This window comes from Panulirus ornatus, chromosome 46 (assembly GCF_036320965.1).
Source record: "Panulirus ornatus isolate Po-2019 chromosome 46, ASM3632096v1, whole genome shotgun sequence".
Lineage (NCBI taxonomy): Eukaryota > Metazoa > Arthropoda > Malacostraca > Decapoda > Palinuridae > Panulirus > Panulirus ornatus.
In genome coordinates this window covers 38,905,935-38,930,131 of record NC_092269.1, presented here as the reverse complement: position 1 = coordinate 38,930,131, position 24,197 = coordinate 38,905,935, and the positions used below count along the sequence as shown (strand labels likewise).

The 24,197-nt window shown below is 46.3% G+C and overlaps 2 protein-coding genes across 2 annotated transcripts in view; one reads left to right on the top strand and one right to left on the bottom strand.

The window, feature by feature from the left end:
• Positions 1–24,197, top strand: part of LOC139763255 (uncharacterized) — a 256,023-nt gene that overhangs the window by 28,012 nt on the left and 203,814 nt on the right. The gene's annotated exons all lie outside the window — the stretch shown is intronic.
• Positions 5,116–24,197, bottom strand: part of LOC139763350 (membrane metallo-endopeptidase-like 1) — a 193,314-nt gene continuing 174,232 nt past the window's right edge. The window contains exons 11-19 of the mRNA XM_071689373.1: positions 23,891–24,025; positions 23,078–23,176; positions 22,332–22,409; positions 15,523–15,616; positions 14,682–14,733; positions 13,217–13,284; positions 12,578–12,708; positions 11,128–11,289; positions 5,116–10,326 (exon numbers count right to left, since the gene is read on the bottom strand). Of these exons, the coding sequence (XP_071545474.1) occupies positions 10,150–10,326; positions 11,128–11,289; positions 12,578–12,708; positions 13,217–13,284; positions 14,682–14,733; positions 15,523–15,616; positions 22,332–22,409; positions 23,078–23,176; positions 23,891–24,025 (996 nt within the window). The 3' untranslated portion in view covers positions 5,116–10,149. The remainder of the gene's footprint in view (positions 10,327–11,127; positions 11,290–12,577; positions 12,709–13,216; positions 13,285–14,681; positions 14,734–15,522; positions 15,617–22,331; positions 22,410–23,077; positions 23,177–23,890; positions 24,026–24,197) is intronic.

Below are 24,197 nucleotides of genomic sequence, written 5' to 3'. Positions count from 1 at the left end.
GTGATTCTAATCTGGATGGGACGTCTCTCTCTCTCTCTCTCTCTCTCTCTCTCTCTCTCTCTCTCTCTCTCTCTCTCTCTCTCTCTCTCTCTCTCTCTCTCTTCCATTTTGGGGGCAAATCTCATCGTATGTATTCACTCGCAATCTGTACGTGTGTGTGTGTGTGTGTGTGTGTGTGTGGGTTGGTGTGTGTGTGTGTGTGTGTGTGTGTGTGTGTGTGTGTGTGTGTGTGTGTGTGGGTTGGTGTGTGTGTGTGTGTGTGTGTGTGGGTTGGTGTGTGTGTGTGTGTGTGGGTTGGTGTGTGTGTGTGTGTGTGTGTGTGTGTGTGTGTGTGTGGGTTGGTGTGTGTGTGTGTGTGTGGGTTGGTGTGTGTGTGTGTGTGTCAGTTTGTTGAAATGAATGTAATTTTGTCTTTCCTTGTTTTGCGCGTTTCACCGACACAGACAAAAGCCAAGCGAATGGCTATGACGACCATCATATAGGCAGTAATAACCAAGTTATCGTAATTATCCCGCGAGCATTATCAACCAAAATTCGTAATTATCCCCTCGGGTAATCGCAGTGAACATGACGAACAAAGTGATCTAATTATCCCACGATTATCATCGTCATCATCATGCACCAAATCATCCATGATTATCATCATCATCATCATCATGCACCAAATCATCCATGATTATCATCATCATCATCATCATCATCATCATCCACCAAATCATCCACGATTATCATCATCATCATCATCATCATCATCATCATCATCATCATCATCATCCACGATTATCATCTTCATCATCATGCACCAAATCATCCATGATTATCATCATCATCATCATCATCATCATCATCATCATCATCATCATGCACCAAATCATCCATGATTATCATCATCATCATCATCATCATCATCCACCAAATCATCCACGATTATCATCATCATCATCATCATCATCATCATCATCATCATCATCCACGATTATCATCATCATCATCATCATCATCATCATCATCATCATCCACGATTATCATCATCATCATCATCATCATCATCATCATCATCATCATCCACGATTATCATCATCATCATCATCCACCAAATCATCCACGATTATCATCATCATCATCATCATCATCCACGATTATCATCATCATCATCATCATCCACCAAATCATCATAATTCATCCACTGGGTATTATCGACTTAGGTTATAATTATCCCGTGGGTTTTATAGGAATCAGATTATCATAATGACCTTACAATTATCATAATTTTGGGGTAGTGTTGACACCAGGAACGAAATTATGGATTATAGAGAGAATTCTTGCATGAATAATCTGCTGGGCAGTAATGCAGTTAGATATAGAGGAAAATTATCATAATATTTCGTACTGAGGGAATGATATTACGACCCAAATTCCACCCGGGAACTTATTAAAGGAAATTATTTTGTGGTCTCTTTATCCCCCTCTTCTCGTTGGACCCGAAATTTTTGGTCGCTTTTGTGGAAAGGAAAAGGAAAGGTTGGATGATGTGATGTGATGGTGAGGAGAACCAGAGAAAACGGGTAAATCACGCGGAGAGGAAAATGGATGACTGGTTGTGGGTGACAGATGGAGGATGTGTTTAAGGACTGGAGTGTCGTTTTTTGTTGTTATAAAAAAGGTCGTTGAGGGTCATATGACCATATGTATATATATTTTCTATTAATGTCCGAACAGATTTGAGGTAATTGGGGGTCGTGAAGCACAGACGATATATGAAATAGAAGAGTAACCCCTCCTAAAAAAAAATGGGTGATCCAGGCAGACAGAAAACAGATGACTGGTTGAGGATGAAAAATAGGAAATATGGCGGACGTAGGGAAGGAGAGGGGTCAGGCATATATAGGTCAAGACAGAAGAGGCGAGGAAAGACATATATAAAGAACGGGAGAGGAGGGAATGGAGAATACTACAAGACCATAAAGAAAATGAATGTACTACAAGAGAGAGAGAGAGAGAGAGAGAGAGAGAGAGAGAGAGAGAGAGAGAGAGAGAGAGAGAGAGAGAGAGAAGAGAGAAAGGAGATGAAGTCCAGCTCCATTAAGACTCAATAAATAGGAGAGATGTTTAATAAATTCGACCGTAAATGTCTGTGGCGTCACATAACGTATTCGCTAATGGATGGAGGCCACGGGCGGAGCAGGCATCCTCCCTCACAACTTTATGTTGATGACGCTTGTGTTAGGGTGGGGGAAGGTGAGGGGGGAGGAGGGAGAAGGAAAAAAGGTAGACAGACATTTGATATAAAGCAGGCTTAACGATGGCGCTCCGCCACGGAGGAGGGAGAGAGAGAGAGAGAGAGAGAGAGAGAGAGAGAGAGAGAGAGAGAGAGACTATGTTGTAATGGTGGTGATGTTCTGTGGCGGTTGTGGAGTTGGTTATTATTGTGATGGGTTGTATCAGAGTTTTTGCGTGACGTTTTGACCGTGTTTAATGTCTCGGAGTTTGTGTTTGTGTCCTTACCACAATTACACACACACACACACACACACACACACACACACACACACACACACACACACACATATATATATATATATATATATATATATATATATATATATATATATATATATATATATATATATTGAGCAGCGCATTTGTTTTTTCTATTACATTTCCTGGCACAGTCAGACCCCAACATGGCGGGACCCATGATTGAGGGGTGTTGGGGGAGAGGTGGTGCTGGGGTGGGGAGAGGTGGTGCTGGGGTGGGGAGAGGTGGTGCTGGGGAGAGAAGTGGCTGATAAAACTTTCCCCCACGTGTTGATGGCAGGGAGAATGTGGGGGAGGGGAGGGAGGGAGGGGGAAGGGTAAGTCTTAGGGTAGGGTTATGGCCGAAGCACCGACTGAAAATCACCCTTTTTCCATTTTCATATATATATATATATATATATATATATATATATATATATATATATATATATATATATATTGCGTCCTTTCCTCTGGCAAGGGGAGTGCAAATCTCATCTCTATTGGAAATTCATTATGGCAGGTTCACCCCCCCCCCTCCCCCCCGAACACACACACACACACACACACACACACACACACACTCACACACACACACACACACACACACATACACACCGCGAGTGTCGTGTGTCTGCAGCACATTTGTCGCTTCTGCGTCTCTCTCTCTCTCTCTCTCTCTCTCTCTCTCTCTCTCTCTCTCTCTCTCTCTCTCTCTCTCTCTCTCTCCCACAAGTGTTGTGCCAGATACGTCGTCTCTCAAACTTCAGGAAAGCCAGATTTAAGAACTTAAGTGAACTCTGGTTAAGTTCATTATGAGAATTTTTTTTTTCTGAGGGGATGGGGGCAGTATTCGCATTCAAGTGAGGCAGTTCAGTCAGTCATAGTTCTCAAGTTAAGGGTTTTGAGGGTTAAGTTAGTGGAGAGGTGGTTAGGTTATGGGTACGGCTGACGAAGGGGGCGGGGTAGAACAGCTTAATGGAAGAGTGCGCGGAGGTGAGGAAAGATAATCCGGCGGTGGAGGAACACATCTTATTGATTGGGCAATATTATGTTGCTCTGCTCTGCTCTGCTCTCTCTCTCTCTCTCTCTCTCTCTCTCTCTCTCTCTCTCTCTCTCTCTCTCTCTCTCTCTCTCTCTCTCTCAGAATACTTACGTCAACATCATCTTGGGGAGGCTAAGGAGAGAAAGATCGTGATCTCAGGGAAGTTAAGGAACGAAAGATCGTGATCTTGGGGGAGGATAAAGAGCGAAAGTTCGTGATCTTGGGGGAGGATAAAGAGCGAAAGATCGTGATCTTGGGGGAGGATAAAGAGCGAAAGATCGTGATCTTGGGGGAGGATAAAGAGCGAAAGATCGTGATCTTGGGGAGGATAAGGAGAGAAAGATCGTGATCTTGGGGAGGATAAGGAGAGAAAGATCGTGATCTTGGGGAGGAAAAGGAGCGAAAGATTATGATCTTGGGAAGGATAAGGAGTGAAAGATTTATTACATGAAATATTTATTTCCAAATGATTGCCTTCAGGGTCGCAAAGCGACCAGAAGGGCATTTACAACACACAGTGTAGCTATATAACAGGAATGCCAGTTTCCTTAGTACAGTCTGGGGACATCAGGCAACCTCTGATGTCACTTGGTAGACTGTCTTGTACAGTCTGGAGACATCAGGCAACCTCTGATGTCACTTGGTAGACTGTCTTGTACAATCTGGAGACATCAGGCAACCTTTGATGTCACTTGATAGACCGTCTTGTACGTCTGGAGACATCAGTCTTCCTTCTGATGTCACTTGACTAGCCGTCTTGTGCGTCTAGAGACATCAGACAACCTTTGATGTCACTTAGCTAGCCCTCTTGTACGTCTAGAGACATCAGGCAACCTCGAATGTCACGTGATAGACCGTCTTGTACGTCTGGAGACATCAGTCTTCCCTCTGATGTCACTTGACTAGCCGTCTTGTACGTCTGGAGACATCAGGCCACCTCTGATGTCACTTGGTAGACTGTCTTGTGCGTTGAGTGTGAACTTTGCTATTTTGTCTGACCTCAAGATACTGTTTCCGTGTCGCACTTTTCATATTTATTGACATTTTTCAAAAGTGAGTAAAAACTGAGTCTGTATTATTTTTTTTTTTTGCTAATGTAGTGACGAGCAGGTTTGAAAATATCATTGGTTGAGTTTTAACCCAGAACTGATGTGTGATTTTACCGTCAGAAACATCGATTCGATAAGTACCTTTTTTTTTTAATTAGTGTTAGTTTTGATAAATAATCATTGATGAACAATTATTATGTTATAGGCCTGGAAGGTTTAGTTAGCATTAGACATCATTTCATATTTATTTGAGACACTGGAACAGATAAAAACCCCCTTCTCATGATTTGACCGTCATGTATATATTTATCATTTTTGGAGATGTACAAAAGTAGAGTCACTGTGAAAGTTGCCCAAGACCAGAATAAGTCTGGTGTGATCTGTGCAACGAAACTGTTGTGGGTTGAGGGACACACTGGCTAGGCTTCAGGGGGAGGGGCTTTGGTGGGGCAGCCGCCCCTGAAGCTTGAGGTGATCCCGAGTCCTAATTAATATCTAGAAGGAAGAGAGAGAGAGAGAGAGAGAGAGAGAGAGAGAGAGAGAGAGAGAGAGAGAGAGAGAGAGAGAGAGAGTGGATCCAGCCACTTGAACACCTAGACGCAGGATGCACGGCAAGGGCAGGGACAGGGCCTGGTTGAGGCATGATTCACCCAAGGGATTGTGTATATATATATATATATATATATATATATATATATATATATACATATATAATAAATAACATGGTTTACTAGATTCTTAAAAACATTCTCTACGTAAAACAATTTGTCTGTGTCAACCCCAGACGGAAATGATTGTGGAAGAGGATGAAAGTCACACACACACACACACACACACACACACACACACACACACACACACACACACACACACACACACACACACACACACACACACACACACACACACACCTGCCCTCTGCCCTCCCTCACACGGACACACCTGCTGATTAATACACCTGTTCTATGAACATACCTGCCTATTGACACCTGTAAGAAGACACAATGCCTCTGCATCACGACCATCGTCATCCATGGTTTTTGGATCAACCAAACTTGGCGTACTCGCATATTGCATTACAAGGGGTTTGTTTTGATGGTGGGGGGGGGGGGGTTGGATAAGGTGGAAGTGATGTTCCTAATTATTTATTAATACGGGGAAGTAAGATAATGATGTATTGAATTTCTGGTTAACGTAAGTGAGTGATTAAAGAAATATTAAAGTATTTTAGAGCCAGGTATGTATGAGTATGCCCGTATGATTTTTAATAATTTGGGTATTGCTCTAACTTAGCATTCTGTTAATTACTGAACACAAGCATTGCACTCAGTAGTTCGTATTTAATGATTATTTGGTATTCAGGGGAATATACCTTAGCATGGAAACGGAAACACTGTGTTGTGGCATTGTTACTTTTCAAGAATTTATTTCAGCGAAGTAAACTCTGTAGTTGGACACAAAAGGTCTTATGGATGACAATGGTGTTGATGTGAGACGTAAGGAAATGGTAGTAATAGTTATGTTTATATGTATATATATATATATATATATATATATATATATATATATATATATATATATATATATATATATATATATATATTTATAGTAATATATTTATACTGCAACTGTGCAATTTGTTTATATTCATGTACATTATGAAAATATCCTTTGTTCACTATTAGAAGCTGTCTAGCACAGATTGTCCTTTTTCTTTCTTTATTTCTTTTTTTTTCTATCATTAGATGATACATGAAGCGACGCTGACGCTATGAGAAAATATCTTTAGCCCAGTTGTCCCTCATATAAAAGTAGCAGGTCTGCTGAACTAATAATGTACAGTGTGGCGGCGGTACAAGGGAGTAGTCTCATCATGGTCGTGGTGAGGAAGGAATGGTGGAGGTGGGTCATGGGATCATCGTGAGGAGACACAACGGAGCCAGGTTGGTCCTCAAACCATCCCCGCAGCGCGGCCGACCCGGGTCCTACGTAGATCGGTGTGGTGGCGTGTGGTTGTGACAAGTTCACGAGGCGGGAGGGGTGGTGTGGTGTGGGTGTGGCATCATCGGCCAAGGATGTCCATCCTTCGTAAGGATGCCCATCCTTCGTAAGGATGGGGTGTCACGCTGGGGATCTTCAGGATCAACCCCTGAAGTCAGTCATTTCCGCATTGGAAGTATTTGTTTCCATCGGATTCAAAAGCTTTTCATTGTTGTATATTGGTGGACGACACTCTGCCTTCCACATATTTTGTTTTTGTTTTCTTCCCATGCGTTTAAATTCTCTCGCCATTCATGCGTACCTTCATCAGTGTCTCAGTACTGGAATGTCGAAAGCCTCGTGAGGATTTTGTTATATACGTCTATATACACCTAGACTAACACTACTTCTCTGACCTGGCCTTAGATAAACCCACTTCACCACCACCACCGCTCCTGACACGAAGCAGTTTCTGTTGTCCAGTGAAACTGATCCTTATCATCAACGTGTTCATTTCCTGTACAGCTTAATCACCCTGTTACCGATTGCGTTAGACATTGTCGAGGTCTCCAGCCACACCTGTTGGCCATTTTCTTTTCAAACTTTTCTATCACTTCGGTCATCGTTTCTCCTCTGAATACCACTGACGCTTTCAACCGGAACTGTCTCGTTTCTGGGAGTCGAATCTTTGATCACGAATCGTGTCCACTTGGTTCACTCGCAAATGAAGATTTACTGACGATTCGAAGCTTATTTTGGACTTTTGAAGCCCAACAAACACAGCACTGTAGCCGAAACTGTAAGGTCACGACTCGTAGACATATTTTCAGCTTTGAGGTTCACCACTGTTCACTAAAACCGTCGTTCTTTTGTTACTCATATAGTTATTGAGTAGCAGTCGATGGCTGATAATCTGCCGAGTCGTAAAAGGATTCGTTCACAGCTTGAAGCTTTCGTGGATACGACTCTGGTGAAGGGAAGTACTTGAAGGGCCTGTTTATGGTGGCTGAATGTAAGGACTTCAGGGCTTGTCTATGGTGACTGAAGTTATGAAGGACCTCCTTTGATGGCAGGTGATCTAATCTTAGCTCAGAAGCCAAATTTGAGTTGATTATTCGTGTATGACCGTGTAAAAATTGTCTCTGAGGACAGGGATTCGTGGGAGGAATTGGTACATGGATACATTGCCACGTAATACTTTTTTTGAGGAGTACGTTTTGGCACTGTGAGGCACAGAGTGCTTGGCACTGTCGACTTGAAGACCGCCTGTTGGCACTCTGATCATTATTTGTTGTCACTTGTTTCACTAGGGTATTTGCATGGCAAGTGTTGCCTGAGGAATGCTATTTACTAACAGCGTTGCTTGACGAAGATTACATCTTGACGTTCGGTTTGGCAGAAGCATCGCGCTGACTCAATTTTTTGTTGGTGTTGAATTGTTTTTTGAATCCAGCATCAGGAGGAGGAGGAGGAGGAGGAGGAGGATTTGGCACAGTTGTTAATTACTCTTTGGCACTGTTCCTCTGTGACAGCTTAGTTTGGCACTTATGTCTGGGGAGGGTAAGAATTTGGCACTCATGTCTGGGGAGGGTAAGAATGTGGCACTTATGTCTGGGGAGGGTAAGAGTGTGGCACTTATGTCTGGGGAGGGTAAGAATTTGGCACTCATGTCTGGGGTGTGTGATATTTGAGCTCTGCTGTTAGTTGAGGATTTGTTCTTCTTTGGCACTTGTATAGGGGGGAGTAGTTGGCACTTTGGTTGGATGGTGGGGAGATTACTGTTTAGCGGCACTGTGGGCAGACTAGGATCTTGTTACTGTTGTTTGGATGCCTTATTCTCAATATTTAGTTGTTTGTTGAAGGATTTTACATTACCGCCCTTGTCTTAGGGGGTACATTATGTGACACTGGTGTGTAAAATAGCCTTTATATTTTTATTTGATCTGTTAATTCTTTTTTTTTTTTTCTTTATCAGCTGAGACCACTGTTGTTCAGGGGGATTTTCATTCTGGTGTTGATCTCTGGGGTAGATGACTGGGCACTGCCGTCTAACGAAGGCTTGCGCTGCTCTCGGTGATTTGAGAAGACTACCATCATGGAACACTGGTCAGGGTAGGACATTCGGGCAGCGGCGTTGTTTCCCCACTGATGCCCTTCTTCATAATATTCCATCTCTCGCAAGGATTACTTTTTTTTTCTTTAATTAAGTCTCATGAGGAAGGATTACTTCCCGGCGCTCTCTTCCGGGATTACTTCTTGGTACTCCTCTCCAGGATTTATCCCTGGCACTCTCGTCCAGGATTATATCCTGGCACTTTCCTTCCAGGGTTACTAACCTGGCTTTCCCTTCCCGAGTGAAAACACTTCTTCAACACGTTATTTCTGGAGGACCTCATAAGACCAGCAGCTCCTGTGTTGAAGGTGAAGAACTTGAAGAATGTTACGACTCTGGATGGTTGGGGGGTCATTCATGAAATTATATTTACATGGTTCACGACCATTGTCGGTAGTTCATTGACGTGAGCGCCTCATGTTTACATTGTTAACGACCGTTGTCGGTAGTTCATTGACGTGAGCGCCTCTCATACTGTGTCGTGATGTTTAGCAGAGGACGACCATGATAGCTGCGATGGTGAGTCTCTGTGTTCTCCTCATGGCGTATGCAAGGGACTGCTTTTGTACCGTCTTCATCGACGCATCGCAGAACGGGCTTATCATGATTCGTGTCACGTAAGGTAAGGTGTCCGTGGAGTACGAATTGCCGGTTGACTTGATTCAGAGGGTCGTTGTTTCGATGGTCCCCTCCGCGGAGGTTTGGGTGGGTCGCGTGGCCGTGTCCCGTCCTCGGGACCTGATGTGTTAATGGTGGGATCCCAATTACTGAAGGTGTGCTGGAGGTAATGACCCTCCCAGTTCTGGCGGTCGTCGTGGCTCTCATTGTCAGTGGCTGACGTGTGCCATATCGTACCCAAGTCAGCCGTTATTTTCTATACAAAGGACTTTTGTTCCTGAGTTTGCGATGCAAGAACCCCCCTTGTTTTTGGCTTCAGATGTGCAGATAAGCTTATCTCGAACGACTGTAAATAGTCCCACCTGAGGGGTACGTCTTCACTTGTGAAGCCATGGATGACGTGTCGAAGCTTAGGTATGAGCCGTTCGTACCTATAATGCCTCTTTTTCAGTGGCTGGCGGCTCGGGTCCGTCTCCACCCACTGGCGAAGAGACCCCCACGTACCTGGCGCTTTTCCAAGCACAGCGAGAGATGACGTTTTTTTTGACAAGGTGTGAGTCTTGAATGTTCTTCTTCTCGTGTGGTCAGCTTATTTCCCTCGTGGTGTCAGGCATTAAGCCGCCAGTTGCAACCCGAAAGCGTTTTCCTCGTTTTATTCTCTCGTGTACACAGAAGGATGGCAGTTTTGTTTGGCACCTCAGTCTACGGGAAGATATACGTAATGTTTCTTATATGGCACTGTGGCGTTGGCTGGGGAACAAGAGTGTCGTTGGCTGGCTGGCTGGCTGGCGAGACTGGGAGGGTAGATGGCACCGGGCCTGCCTGCTCTAGACCCAGAGGTGGCACTTCTTCTCCGGGTTCATTGGAGAGCCAACGGGGCAGGCCCAGGTCTGGGCGAAGAAGTAGGAGTTCTGGGCGACCACGTTGGCCCTGTAGACGCCCGGGCTGTGCATGTCCTTGCTGTACTTCTCGTAACCCTCCTTGCTGACCACCTCGCACCAAATCTGCCGGACGGAAGCGAGTTAGGACGTCGCCAGAGGATGGCTGTGTAGGGATGACCTCTCTAGTACAAGGGTATGGAGGAGGTGTGAAGGCACGGAGGATGTCTCAGGGTTATGGTAGTGTAGGAGGTGAAGGACCTGTCTGGTCCATGATTAAGGAGGAGGTTAAAGGCACGAAGGATGCCTCTTGAGTCATGATTGTGTGGCAGGGTGTTCGGATACCAGAGTTTCTGAGTCATTATATTGGGAGAATGGTAGGACTTTAGCTTGCCCCGAGGGATGGAGGATGCTGTAAGATATCCTGTGGTTAGTGATTTTTGGTAAAGGAGGAGGATTCTGTATGATCATAGGTACAGTTGCATGAATAATGGTTATGATTGTAGTGTAATTTGATATATGATTCATTAATGCATGCAACTTGACAGTAGAGACTTCGTCATAATCACTCGAACTTGAAACACAATTGATACTAACTTGAAAACCCCCCAAAATATACAACTAATAAGGTCAGACCCAAACATCCCCCAGTCATCCATGCACCTTAAATCCCACACACACACACATACACACACACACCCTAGTCCTCTGAACCATCTCTCAACCCCCAGCGTCATTCCACCTCAATCCCAACCTCGACCGCATCAGCTTCAACCCCAGTCCCATCCTTCACCCCACTCCAACTCTACCCCACACCACACCACACCACACCACCCCCGGCAGAGTCCTCGCGGCACGGTACCTGGGCGAAGGTAATAAAAGCCCCACACCACACCACCCCCGGCAGCAGTCCTGGCGGCACGGTACCTGGGCGAAGGTGATGAAGAAGATCTGTGGCACGGTGTAGTTCATGCCGGGCAGGTAGGGTTCCTCGCCATTCTTCTCTCTCCAGCGGGTGTAGGCCAACCAGGCATTCAGGACCCCAGCGTTATCGCAGATGTTGTCGCCCAGCGTCTCGTTCCCGTCCACCTGAACGCGAGACAGAGATAGAGAGTGTGTGTGTGTGTGTGTGTGTGTGTGTGTGTGTGTGTGTGTGTGTGTGTGTGTCATACACTCGTCGTAGATACACATGCTTGCGCTCCCTTTACAGAATTTCGTTATTTTTTCCCCCGACTATCTAGGAACCCTTGTCGCTTTTTCTATAGAGCCCCCCCCCCCTCTCCCTCCCCCCCTCCTCCTCCCCCAACCCTAGAACCTCTGTCTCTGTCGCTTGAGGAGGAATTCTCTGTCGGTCTGATGTCGAGAAGTGAACTATTAAGCCCAAAACCTCCCGTCTTTTGTCGGAGAAGCGGTCTTAAAGTAAGAGAAATCCCCGTCGTGCTTAACACTGAAAATAAGAAAAAAAGAAAAAAAGGGACCATTGTTACTTCTAAAGTTGGAACTCTTCAAAAAAAAAAATAGAGGAACCCTTAATATTCCTGAAGCCAGAGACCTTTCCTTGTTACCAGAGTGAACGAGAGCCCCTGTCGTTTGCCAGTGTAAGATAAGGTACTGTCGTTTACCAGAGTGAACGAGAACCCCTGTCGTTTGCCAGTGTAAGATAAAGTACTGTCGTTTACCAGAGTGAACGAGAACCCCTGTCGTTTGCCAGTGTAAGATAAAGTACTGTCGTTTACCAGAGTGAACGAGAACCCCTGTCGTTTGCCAGTGTAAGATAAAGTACTGTCGTTTACCAGAGTGAACGAGAACCCCTGTCGTTTGCCAGTGTAAGATAAAGTACTGTCGTTTACCAGAGTGAACGAGAACCCCTGTCGTTTGCCAGCTTAAGATAAAGTACTGTCGTTTACCAGAGTGAACGAGAACCCCTGTCGTTTGCCAGTGTAAGATAAAGTACTGTCGTTTACCAGAGTGAACGAGAACCCCTGTCGTTTGCCAGTGTAAGATAAAGTACTGTCGTTTACCAGAGTGAATATTCCTGATTGCTTTCAAAAAAGAGTATTAAGGAAGCTGTCGTTTCGAAGCTTTAAAGTAAGAGGATATGCAAGACTCGGAGTGGGAGTTCTATCTGGGCCAAAATAAAGTATTCAAGCGGACGTGTCCACTGTGGCCAGAGAACACGGCGGGAGTAAACCTAACCCAGAACAAACGTTCTTTGAATCCAACACGCAAACGTTCTTTGAACCTAACACAGTCACGTCCTGTCAACCCCACACAGTCACGTCCTGTCAACCCCACACAGTCACGTCCTGTCAAACCCCACACAGTCACGTGCAGTCAACCCCACACAGTCACGTGCTGTGGGCTGATCATCACTCACATTCTTGCCCACCATCTCGATGGGGTACTGGCTGTACTGCTCCACGAAGCAGGCCGCCCTCTCCGTGAACTGCTCGGCCATCTCCTCGCTCCACCACTGGGACACGTTGCCATGCTTGTCGTACCGCTTGCCTGCAGGGGAGAGGAGGTGGGGAGCATGACGCGTGGGATGCCAGGTCAAAAGGTCAGGCCTTGGACCACGTGTGGGGAGGGGGAGGGGGAGATGATGGGGCAATGGAGATACAGAGAGAGACATGAATATACCTGTGTGTATATATATATATATATATATATATATATATATATATATATATATATATATATATATATATATTTATATAAACTTACATATGCTGTTGATGGCATGATCATTGAAATGATGATGATGGGAATAATAACATAATTATTGCTGCTGTTGTTATTATTATTGTTATTATTACCATTGTTGATGGTGTTATTATTAGTGTTTTCGTCGTCCCTAGCATTAAATCACTGAAGCAGTTTAAGAATATTACACCACTACGAACAAGCTCAGTGTACGTAAGAGTATGTAATGCGTATCATGAGTACGTGAGAGGTGAGTGAGTGCGTGAGTGCACGTCAAAGCCATGGGAAGTGAGGACATGTTTGAGACACTCACCGTGGTTGTCGAACCCGTGTACAAGCTCGTGGCCGACCACGACCCCCAAGCTGCCGTAGTTCAGGTACCTGAGGAACGTAGATTGTGAAGCTGGTGTTAGTTACTGCTTGAAGGTTCGTAAGGGAAAACCATCCTTTGTTATGGGTAGTTGTGTTGATTGTGTGTTGCTTGTTTGTTGATTTGTTCGTCTGTTTGGTTATTCGTGTATAATCACACACACACACACACACACACACACACACACACACACACGCACGGGCCTTTGGTGTGGTGGTTAGTGTTACTGACCATGACTAAGCACGGGCCAGCCTAAGGGTGTCGGACCAGCGTGAGTTCGAATACTGGGCGTAACAGTCGGGCCCACACCCAACCCAGGCGTTCACTCCCGACCTCTGGGCTGGTCGATAGGTTGGGTTGTATATAATGTACACACCTACACAGGGATATGTCATAGTACATGTATACAAGGCTAAGATACGAAACAACACGCGTGTACAACCCTCACAACACACAAACAGGAATCACACATTAACCCAATGTGTGTGTATATATATATATATATATATATATATATATATATATATATATATATATATATATATATATATATATATATATTCCTATGAGTCCACGGTGAAAATGAAACACGAAAAGTTCCCAAGTGCACTTTCGTGTAATAGTCACATCATCAGGGGAGACACAAAAGAGAAATATAACAGTCTGTTGCTATACATCGAAGAGACGAAGCTAGGACGCCATTTGGTAAACATGTTTACCAAATGGCGTCCTAGCTACAGAATTTATCATTTGAAGGAGCTGACGTGCACAAGTGAAGAATTCTCTCCCAGAATCCATTCTCACAGGGTGGTTGTTGTCAAATCATGAGCCATGATAACCATAGACTCATTATTACATACGAGTTTGTCACAGATGATAAGTGTAGTATTATTCTCTGCGTTGGAGCTTTGCTTTGTAATTGATATGGGATTTAATGCATCCAGAGATCAGAAATATTTTTTTTTGTCATTTGAGTTCATAGAAGATGGTATAGTAAGAATGGCACGAGGAAAAAAAATCTTGCTAGTTTTTAGATTGTTTTTTTGGGGGGAGGATTTTGATGATGTATTGCATACAGACTTATATTTCCTTTTTGATTAGTCTTACATAGGATTGGCCTTACGTAGGATATAGTAAATAATTTTGAGTTACAACGTCTGTATGTATATGTTTTACCCAGTCTTCTATGAGAATGAAAGACTATGTGATCTTACAGAGGACGTGACTGAAGTGGGTATTTATAGGATTGAATCTTTTAAGTTATTAAAACTGGATATTGACAGGATGAAATACTATAAATGATGAAAACTGGGTATTTGTGGGATTTGATGTTTTAAAGGATTAAATCCGGTGGTACTGGGATTTAATCATTTAAACTGAACTGGGAATGAATGGCATATAATCTTACATTGGATATCCAGGATTGTAGAAGGGTTCACGCAAGATGCCCAGTGGTAAAACTGCAAAGGACAGGAAATGTATGTATTAGTCGTATCCTCAGAGGCTGGAGAGAATATAATGCTATGATGTACGTATTTCTATCAACATTTTTGTCATTATTATTATTATTATTATTATTATTATTATTATTATTATTTTTTTTTTTTTTTTTTTTTTTTTTTTTTTTCCAAAAGAAGGAACAGAGAAGGGGGCCAGGTGAGAATATTCCCTCAAAGGCCCAGTCCTCTGTTCTTAACGCTACCTCGCTATCGCGGGAAATGGCGAATAGTATGAAAAAAAAAAAATTATTATTATTATTATTATTATTATTATTTCAATTGTTAATATTTGTATTATATTATTATTATTATTATTATTATTATTATTATTATTATTATTATTATTACTATTTTGATTAATTATGATTACTATTATTGTTATTATAATAATGATGATAATAATGATAATGATAATAATGATAATAATAATAATAATAATAATAATAATAATGATAATAATAATAATAATTATTATTATTATTATTATTATTGTTTGCAGACAGGCAAGGTAGTGGAACTATATTAAAATAGTAATATTATGTTGACAGTGTTAGTAACTTTTTTCAAGGTAAATAGGATTATTATTGATGTTTTTTTTTTTATTATTATCGTCTTACTATTACAGTATGACACACAGAAACAGAGACAGATTCTTATTGCTGGATAGTGTATAAGAGAGAGAGAGAGAGAGAGAGAGAGAGAGAGAGAGAGAGAGAGAGAGAGAGAGAGAGAATATACACATCATCTCACTGATCTCGTTGGCTGCTGGGTTGTGGAAGGCGTTGACCACCAGGGGCTGTATCAACCAATCCCTGTGGGGGAGAGAGAGAGAGAGAGAGACACTCTGTTATGGCAGGGACTTGCGCGTGCGCCAGGCCAGCTGTTACTGTCGCCACATGGTGAGGTTGGAATCGTGTGTGTGTGTGTGTTTGAAGAGGTCAACCCTGAGTACACCTCCGTCGTTAGAGGTCAACCCTGAGTACACCTCCATCGGCAGAGGTCAACCCTGAGTACACCTCCATCGGCAGAGGTCAACCCTGAGTACACCTCCATCGGCAGAGGTCAACCCTGAGTACACCTCCGTCGTTAGAGGTCAACCCTGAGTACACCTCCATCGGCAGAGGTCAACCCTGAGTACACCTCCGTCGTTAGAGGTCAACCCTGAGTACACCTCCGTCGTTAGAGGTCAACCCTGAGTACACCTCCATCGGCAGAGGTCAACCCTGAGTACACCTCCGTCGTTAGAGGTCAACCCTGAGTACACCTCCATCGGCAGAGGTCAACCCTGAGTACACCTCCATCGGCAGAGGTCAACCCTGAGTACACCTCCATCGGCAGAGGTCAACCCTGAGTACACCTCCATCGGCAGAGGTCAACCCTGAGTGTCTTTCTCGGCAGAGGTCAACCCTGAGTACACCTCCGTCGTTAGAGGTCAACCCTGAGTGTCTTTCTCGGCAGAGGTCAACCCTGAGTGTCTTTCTCGGCAGAGGTCAACCTTGAGTGCACCTCCATCGGCAGAGGTCAACCCTGAGTGTCTTTCTCGGCAGAGGTCAACCCTGAGTACACCTCCATCGGCAGAGGTCAACCCTGAGTACACCTCCGTCGTTAGAGGTCAACCCTGAGTACACCTCCGTCGTTAGAGGTCAACCCTGAGTACACCTCCGTCGTTAGAGGTCAACCCTGAGTGTCTTTCTCGGCAGAGGTCAACCCTGAGTGTCTTTCTCGGCAGAGGTCAACCCTGAGTACACCTCCGTCGTTAGAGGTCAACCCTGAGTACACCTCCATCGGCAGAGGTCAACCCTGAGTGTCTTTCTCGGCAGAGGTCAACCCTGAGTGTCTTTCTCGGCAGAGGTCAACCCTGAGTGTCTTTCTCGGCAGAGGTCAACCCTGAGTGTCTTTCTCGGCAGAGGTCAACCTTGAGTGCACCTCCATCGGCAGAGGTCAACCCTGAGTGTCTTTCTCGGCAGAGGTCAACCCTGAGTGTCTTTCTCGGCAGAGGTCAACCCTGAGTACACCTCCGTCGTTAGAGGTCAACCCTGAGTGTCTTTCTCGGCAGAGGTCAACCCTGAGTGTCTTTCTCGGCAGAGGTCAACCCTGAGTGTCTTTCTCGGCAGAGGTCAACCCTGAGTACACCTCCGTCGTTAGAGGTCAACCCTGAGTGTCTTTCTCGGCAGAGGTCAACCCTGAGTGTCTTTCTCGGCAGAGGTCAACCCTGAGTGTCTTTCTCGGCAGAGGTCAACCCTGAGTGTCTTTCTCGGCAGAGGTCAACCCTGAGTGTCTTTCTCGGCAGAGGTCAACCCTGAGTGTCTTTCTCGGCAGAGGTCAACCCTGAGTACACCTCCATCGGCAGAGGTCAACCCTGAGTGTCTTTCTCGGCAGAGGTCAACCCTGAGTACACCTCCGTCGTTAGAGGTCAACCCTGAGTGTCTTTCTCGGCAGAGGTCAACCCTGAGTGTCTTTCTCGGCAGAGGTCAACCCTGAGTGTCTTTCTCGGCAGAGGTCAACCCTGAGTACACCTCCATCGGCAGAGGTCAACCCTGAGTGTCTTTCTCGGCAGAGGTCAACCCTGAGTGTCTTTCTCGGCAGAGGTCAACCCTGAGTGTCTTTCTCGGCAGAGGTCAACCCTGAGTACACCTCCGTCGTTAGAGGTCAACCCTGAGTGTCTTTCTCGGCAGAGGTCAACCCTGAGTGTCTTTCTCGGCAGAGGTCAACCCTGAGTGTCTTTCTCGGCAGAGGTCAACCCTGAGTACACCTCCATCGGCAGAGGTCAACCCTGAGTACACCTCCGTCGTTAGAGGTCAACCCTGAGTACACCTCCATCGGCAGAGGTCAACCCTGAGTACACCTCCGTCGTTAGAGGTCAACCCTGAGTACACCTCCGTCGTTAGAGGTCAACCCTGAGTACACCTCCGTCGTTAGAGGTCAACCCTGAGTACACCTCCGTCGTTAGAGGTCAACCCTGAGTACACCTCCGTCGTTAGAGGTCAACCCTGAGTACACCTCCGTCGTTAGAGGTCAACCCTGAGTACACCTCCATCGGCAGAGGTCAACCCTGAGTACACCTCCATCGGCAGAGGTCAACCCTGAGTACACCTCCATCGGCAGAGGTCAACCCTGAGTACACCTCCGTCGTTAGAGGTCAACCCTGAGTACACCTCCGTCGTTAGAGGTCAACCCTGAGTACACCTCCATCGGCAGAGGTCAACCTTGAGTGCACCTCCATCGGCAGAGGTCAACCCTGAGTGTCTTTCTCGGCAGAGGTCAACCCTGAGTACACCTCCATCGGCAGAGGTCAACCCTGAGTACACCTCCGTCGTTAGAGGTCAACCCTGAGTACACCTCCATCGGCAGAGGTCAACCCTGAGTACACCTCCGTCGTTAGAGGTCAACCCTGAGTACACCTCCGTCGTTAGAGGTCAACCCTGAGTACACCTCCGTCGTTAGAGGTCAACCCTGAGTACACCTCCGTCGTTAGAGGTCAACCCTGAGTACACCTCCGTCGTTAGAGGTCAACCCTGAGTACACCTCCGTCGTTAGAGGTCAACCCTGAGTACACCTCCGTCGTTAGAGGTCAACCCTGAGTGTCTTTCTCGGCAGAGGTCAACCCTGAGTACACCTCCATCGGCAGAGGTCAACCCTGAGTGTCTTTCTCGGCAGAGGTCAACCCTGAGTGTCTTTCTCGGCAGAGGTCAACCCTGAGTGTCTTTCTCGGCAGAGGTCAACCCTGAGTACACCTCCGTCGTTAGAGGTCAACCCTGAGTGTCTTTCTCGGCAGAGGTCAACCCTGAGTACACCTCCGTCGTTAGAGGTCAACCCTGAGTGTCTTTCTCGGCAGAGGTCAACCCTGAGTGTCTTTCTCGGCAGAGGTCAACCCTGAGTACACCTCCGTCGTTAGAGGTCAACCCTGAGTACACCTCCGTCGTTAGAGGTCAACCCTGAGTGTCTTTCTCGGCAGAGGTCAACCCTGAGTACACCTCCATCGGCAGAGGTCAACCCTGAGTGTCTTTCTCGGCAGAGGTCAACCCTGAGTACACCTCCGTCGTTAGAGGTCAACCCTGAGTGTCTTTCTCGGCAGAGGTCAACCCTGAGTGTCTTTCTCGGCAGAGGTCAACCCTGAGTGTCTTTCTCGGCAGAGGTCAACCCTGAGTGTCTTTCTCGGCAGAGGTCAACCCTGAGTACACCTCCGTCGTTAGAGGTCAACCCTGAGTACACCTCCATCGGCAGAGGTCAACCCTGAGTGTCTTTCTCGGCAGAGGTCAACCCTGAGTACACCTCCGTCGTTAGAGGTCAACCCTGAGTACACCTCCGTCGTTAGAGGTCAACCCTGAGTACACCTCCATCGGCAGAGGTCAACCCTGAGTACACCTCCGTCGTTAGAGGTCAACCCTGAGTGTCTTTCTCGGCAGAGGTCAACCCTGAGTGTCTTTCTCGGCAGAGGTCAACCCTGAGTACACCTCCATCGGCAGAGGTCAACCCTGAGTGTCTTTCTCGGCAGAGGTCAACCCTGAGTGTCTTTCTCGGCAGAGGTCAACCCTGAGTGTCTTTCTCGGCAGAGGTCAACCCTGAGTACACCTCCGTCGTTAGAGGTCAACCCTGAGTGTCTTTCTCGGCAGAGGTCAACCCTGAGTACACCTCCATCGGCAGAGGTCAACCCTGAGTACACCTCCATCGGCAGAGGTCAACCCTGAGTACACCTCCGTCGTTAGAGGTCAACCCTGAGTGTCTTTCTCGGCAGAGGTCAACCCTGAGTGTCTTTCTCGGCAGAGGTCAACCCTGAGTGTCTTTCTCGGCAGAGGTCAACCCTGAGTACACCTCCATCGGCAGAGGTCAACCCTGAGTACACCTCCATCGGCAGAGGTCAACCCTGAGTACACCTCCGTCGTTAGAGGTCAACCCTGAGTACACCTCCGTCGTTAGAGGTCAACCCTGAGTACACCTCCGTCGTTAGAGGTCAACCCTGAGTGTCTTTCTCGGCAGAGGTCAACCCTGAGTGTCTTTCTCGGCAGAGGTCAACCCTGAGTGTCTTTCTCGGCAGAGGTCAACCCTGAGTACACCTCCATCGGCAGAGGTCGACCCTCAGTGCACCTCCCTCGGCAAAGGTCAACCTTGAGTGCCTCCTCCGTCGGCTGAGGTCAACCCTGAGTGTCTCTTTCGGCTGAGGTCAACCCTCAGTGCACCTCCATCGGCAGAGGTCAACCCTGAGTGCACCTCCGTCGGCAGAGGTCAACCCTGAGTACACCTCCGTCGTTAGAGGTCAACCCTGAGTGTCTTTCTCGGCAGAGGTCAACCTTGAGTGCACCTCCATCGGCAGAGGTCAACCCTGAGTACACCTCCATCGGCAGAGGTCAACCCTGAGTACACCTCCGTCGTTAGAGGTCAACCCTGAGTGTCTTTCTCGGCAGAGGTCAACCTTGAGTGCACCTCCATCGGCAGAGGTCAACCCTGAGTACACCTCCATCGGCAGAGGTCAACCCTGAGTACACCTCCGTCGTTAGAGGTCAACCCTGAGTGTCTTTCTCGGCAGAGGTCAACCTTGAGTGCACCTCCATCGGCAGAGGTCAACCCTGAGTACACCTCCATCGGCAGAGGTCAACCCTGAGTACACCTCCGTCGTTAGAGGTCAACCCTGAGTGTCTTTCTCGGCAGAGGTCAACCTTGAGTGCCACCATCACAGGTCTACCCTGAGTGCCACCATCACAGGTCTACCCTGAGTGCCACCATCACAGCTCTACCCTGAGTGCCACAGTCAAAGACCGACTCCCCCTCCCTCACCCCATGCTGTGTTGCTGAGGGACAGCACAACGTACGAGGAAGCAATGTGTAAAAGTTGCTGATCCACGGTTTGTGAGGTGTTTTATCCCGACACACGCAAAGGTCGTGGACCCAGTCTGACACACGATGGTGGTGTGAGGCAAACTCAAGCTGGCAGCTCCGGGGTTAGATGCTGAATTAACTGCTTAATTAGCCTTTACAGCCGGGGTGCCTGGCATTAAGGCAACCGGCGGGAGGCTCATAATGTCTACAGATTCTTACCTCAAGTTTCCATCCACAAACACTGGAGTTCGTTATGCAAATTGATTATTTATGTATTATTTTTTATCATCACTGGATATGTAAGAATTGCAATGATATTGGCAGTCGGGCCAGAGGAGGTAAGGTCTAGAGGGGAAATTAAAATGAAATTTATTCACTGAATCACAAAGATGAAGACAAGAAATCCAGTGGTGGAAATCTATATGTATACAGATTCTGCACAGAACATTTGCAAACTATATTAAAGAAAACTAGGTCAGAGGTTAAGAGGCCTTGGATTTGTTTTGTATAGAAGAGAGAAGAGTGAGGGGTGTCTTGATCACAGATATTTTAAGGCTTTATTAAATCAGTTTCGTAATGTGCACATCGGCGCTTCGTCATTCGTAATGCAGAGAACGAAGTTGATATTTTTAAAGTTATAGAGTGGCGCTTGTGGTCAGAGGAAAGTTGACACCCTCAAAAGCGCGACAGTATGACCTTTGGATGTGATGGCTTGACCTTTGACCTGACCTTGAGGGGGTCATGCCAGGAGCCTGGAGGGTCTGTTAATGAAATGTGGGTCGGTAGGTCCGTAGACAAGGTTGAAGGCCATCATACCCATGGGTCGTACCTCCCTGCACACTGGTCGTTCTTTCGTGATCAAGGGTCGTACTTTCGTGATCAAGGGTAGTAGTTTCGTGATCAAGGGTCGTACATTCGTGATCAAGGGTCGTACTTTCGTGCTTTACGTTCTTAGGGTCGTTCTTTAAGGTCGTAGGGTCGTGCTCAAGGGTACCACCGTCTTTCTCTGGGGTCCCCAGTGTCGACTTCAAGGGGTAACTTTACTTTCGTTTGCGACCCGATGATAAAGTGTCTGTTCTTGACAGAAGACTGCTGCGCCGACCTGTATAAAGGCGAACGCGTGTGTGCCACGTCAAGTCCCCTTATCTGTAATCCCTTATAGAGATAACCAGAATGATTCAACCCCGAGGCTCTGGAATCGTCTTCAGTAAAGTCACATTTATACCATTTCTTCAGCGTATGCAAGACTGAAGTCCAGGATGTAGTCATGATGAATCTGAGTCTTCTAAATGTCATGATAAAATAACTGGTAAGAAAAAAATTCTGTATTTCTTTCTTCTTGAAACCCAAACAGTTGAGATTGATATGAGACAAAGGAGTGGAAATTCGGAAATTCGTATTTAGATTAATTTTGCGTAGTTGTGTGTTCAGCCAGGGGTCGATGGTTGTACCACAGTGGGGAAACGAAGGTAAAGAGTGCCAAAGCTCAGCGGTGTGAGGAAAGAAACAGAGGGTAACGAATGCCAAAGCTTATCGGTGTGAGGAAAGAAACAGAGGGTAAGGAGATCCAAAGCTTGGTGGTGTGAGGAAAGAAACAGAGGGTAAGGAGTCCCAAAGCTTAGTGATGTAAGGAAAAAAGCAAAAGGTATGGAATTCCAAAGCTTAAATGTGTGAGGAAAGAAACAGAGGGTATGGAATTCCAAAGCTTAAGTGTGTAAGAAAAGAAAACAAAAGCAGACACTTACCCCTTCAAACTCAGCGTCCAGGAGGTCTGTAGATTCTATGTACTCAGGGTAGCCAATCTTCTTGCCCATTATATCTAGCTGAAACACACATTCCCACACACTTGAGAAAAGACAAATAGATGTGAGATGAAGAAAGGCTAAAAGGTGTGACGTATAAAGAGGTTAGGGTAACTAAAAGAAAATGTGACGCGCCGTTTGGTCTTGCATGAAGAGTTATGCACAAGTTTGATGAGATTTTGACCTGAACCTGTTGCTATTAGCAGTGGTTTCTTATGATAACTTGAAATAATATCTAATGATATGAATTGATACTCAGTATGTGTCGAATTATGTTTATGAAAAATGTGCGTTTTTTCCATTGATCAAGATACCTATTTGTTGATTCCCTGAGCACATCTGTTTACTTACGTCAACAGCTTTAGCCTTGGACCAGTGGACTAATTGAAATCCAGGGCTAGAAACACACACACACACACACACACACACACACACACACACACACACACACACACACACGCACACACACACACGCACACACAGTAGGGGCTGAATATTTAAGTGGAGTTAGCAGGGAATAAATATAACATTCTAAGATTCTTGAGTTGAAGAACTTTAAGAGGGTCGTGGCTGTTAAGGTGAAAAAACAAACAGACATGAGAGGTTAAAGACTGGGAAAGCTTAGTGGTGTAGGGAGGGACGCAGGACCAAAAATGGGGGAGGAGTTAGATGTTCCCTGCGTGACTCACCTTATCGCTGCACACCTGTTTCATCTCCTGTTCCAGCCAGTCCTGACGGTCGATCACCATGTGGAAGGCGGTGCGAACCTCCTCCACCAGGTTGTCGATCTGTCGGGCAAGAAGAGACTGTTGACGGGTCGAATTACGAACGGGGGGTGGGGGGTTGTCGGGTCGTGTCATCCACCGGAAGCATGAAAAAGGTCGAGTTAAAGAATGAAGTGCCCGAATCTAGGGGCAGGACACCGTCCACCGCTTCGCCAAAGGGTCGTTCTAGGGGCCTGGCGGAGGAGGCAATCGCGTAGGTTAAGTAGAGGACGAGGGTTGGATCTGGAAGCAGACGATCAGGGTGGGGAAGACTCAGGTCACTGCATCGGGTAGAGATCGGTGCGCGAGGGGGCACGGGTCCTGGCCTGTGTACCATTAGGAGATGGTGTTAGTATCTCAATACATCTGACTGTCGATGCGATAGGATGTCTCACCTTCCGATTTTCTCCGTCCATCTTGAAGAGATATAGTGGCGGTCGGAGGATCTCGTTCCCGTCTCTCAGAACCCTCTCTGTGTAATGGCCATATCGTCTCACTGTCTTAGGAGACTGTCTCACCCGACAGATCTAATATTCATGTCGAGAGATTGTCTCTCCCCATAGTCATATTATTCCTACCAAGACTCAGCCTTACCTTTGAGATCTCACAAGCCCTCTTGAGAGACTATCTCCCACAAACATCTCTCCTTCCCACCTAAAGACCGTCTCAACTTGCCAAGAGATGGCAGGGTCTGACCAAGAGACTTTATCTCCCTCCCCCACCTCACGACCGTCTCACCTTGCCTGAGATAGTGTGGTCATAATGTTGCTCAACATACATCTTGGCCAGGGCTGCGCCGAATCCCTCGTTGACCACCGCGGCGCATTCCTTCCAGCGGCTGAGGTAGGTCCGCTCCTCGAAGGGGTCTGGCACCTGCAAGGGGGGGCGAGAGTGAACAGCGTTTCCAGATAGCAACACGAACCCAGCCTTTGTTAACGTGTCAACGACACGCGACTCAGTAATGCATGGAGAGGGGATTAGCTATGAAGTTGTCCTCTGATGTTCTGTTGTTAATTTTCTATTATTTGATGAATTAGTCATTGCC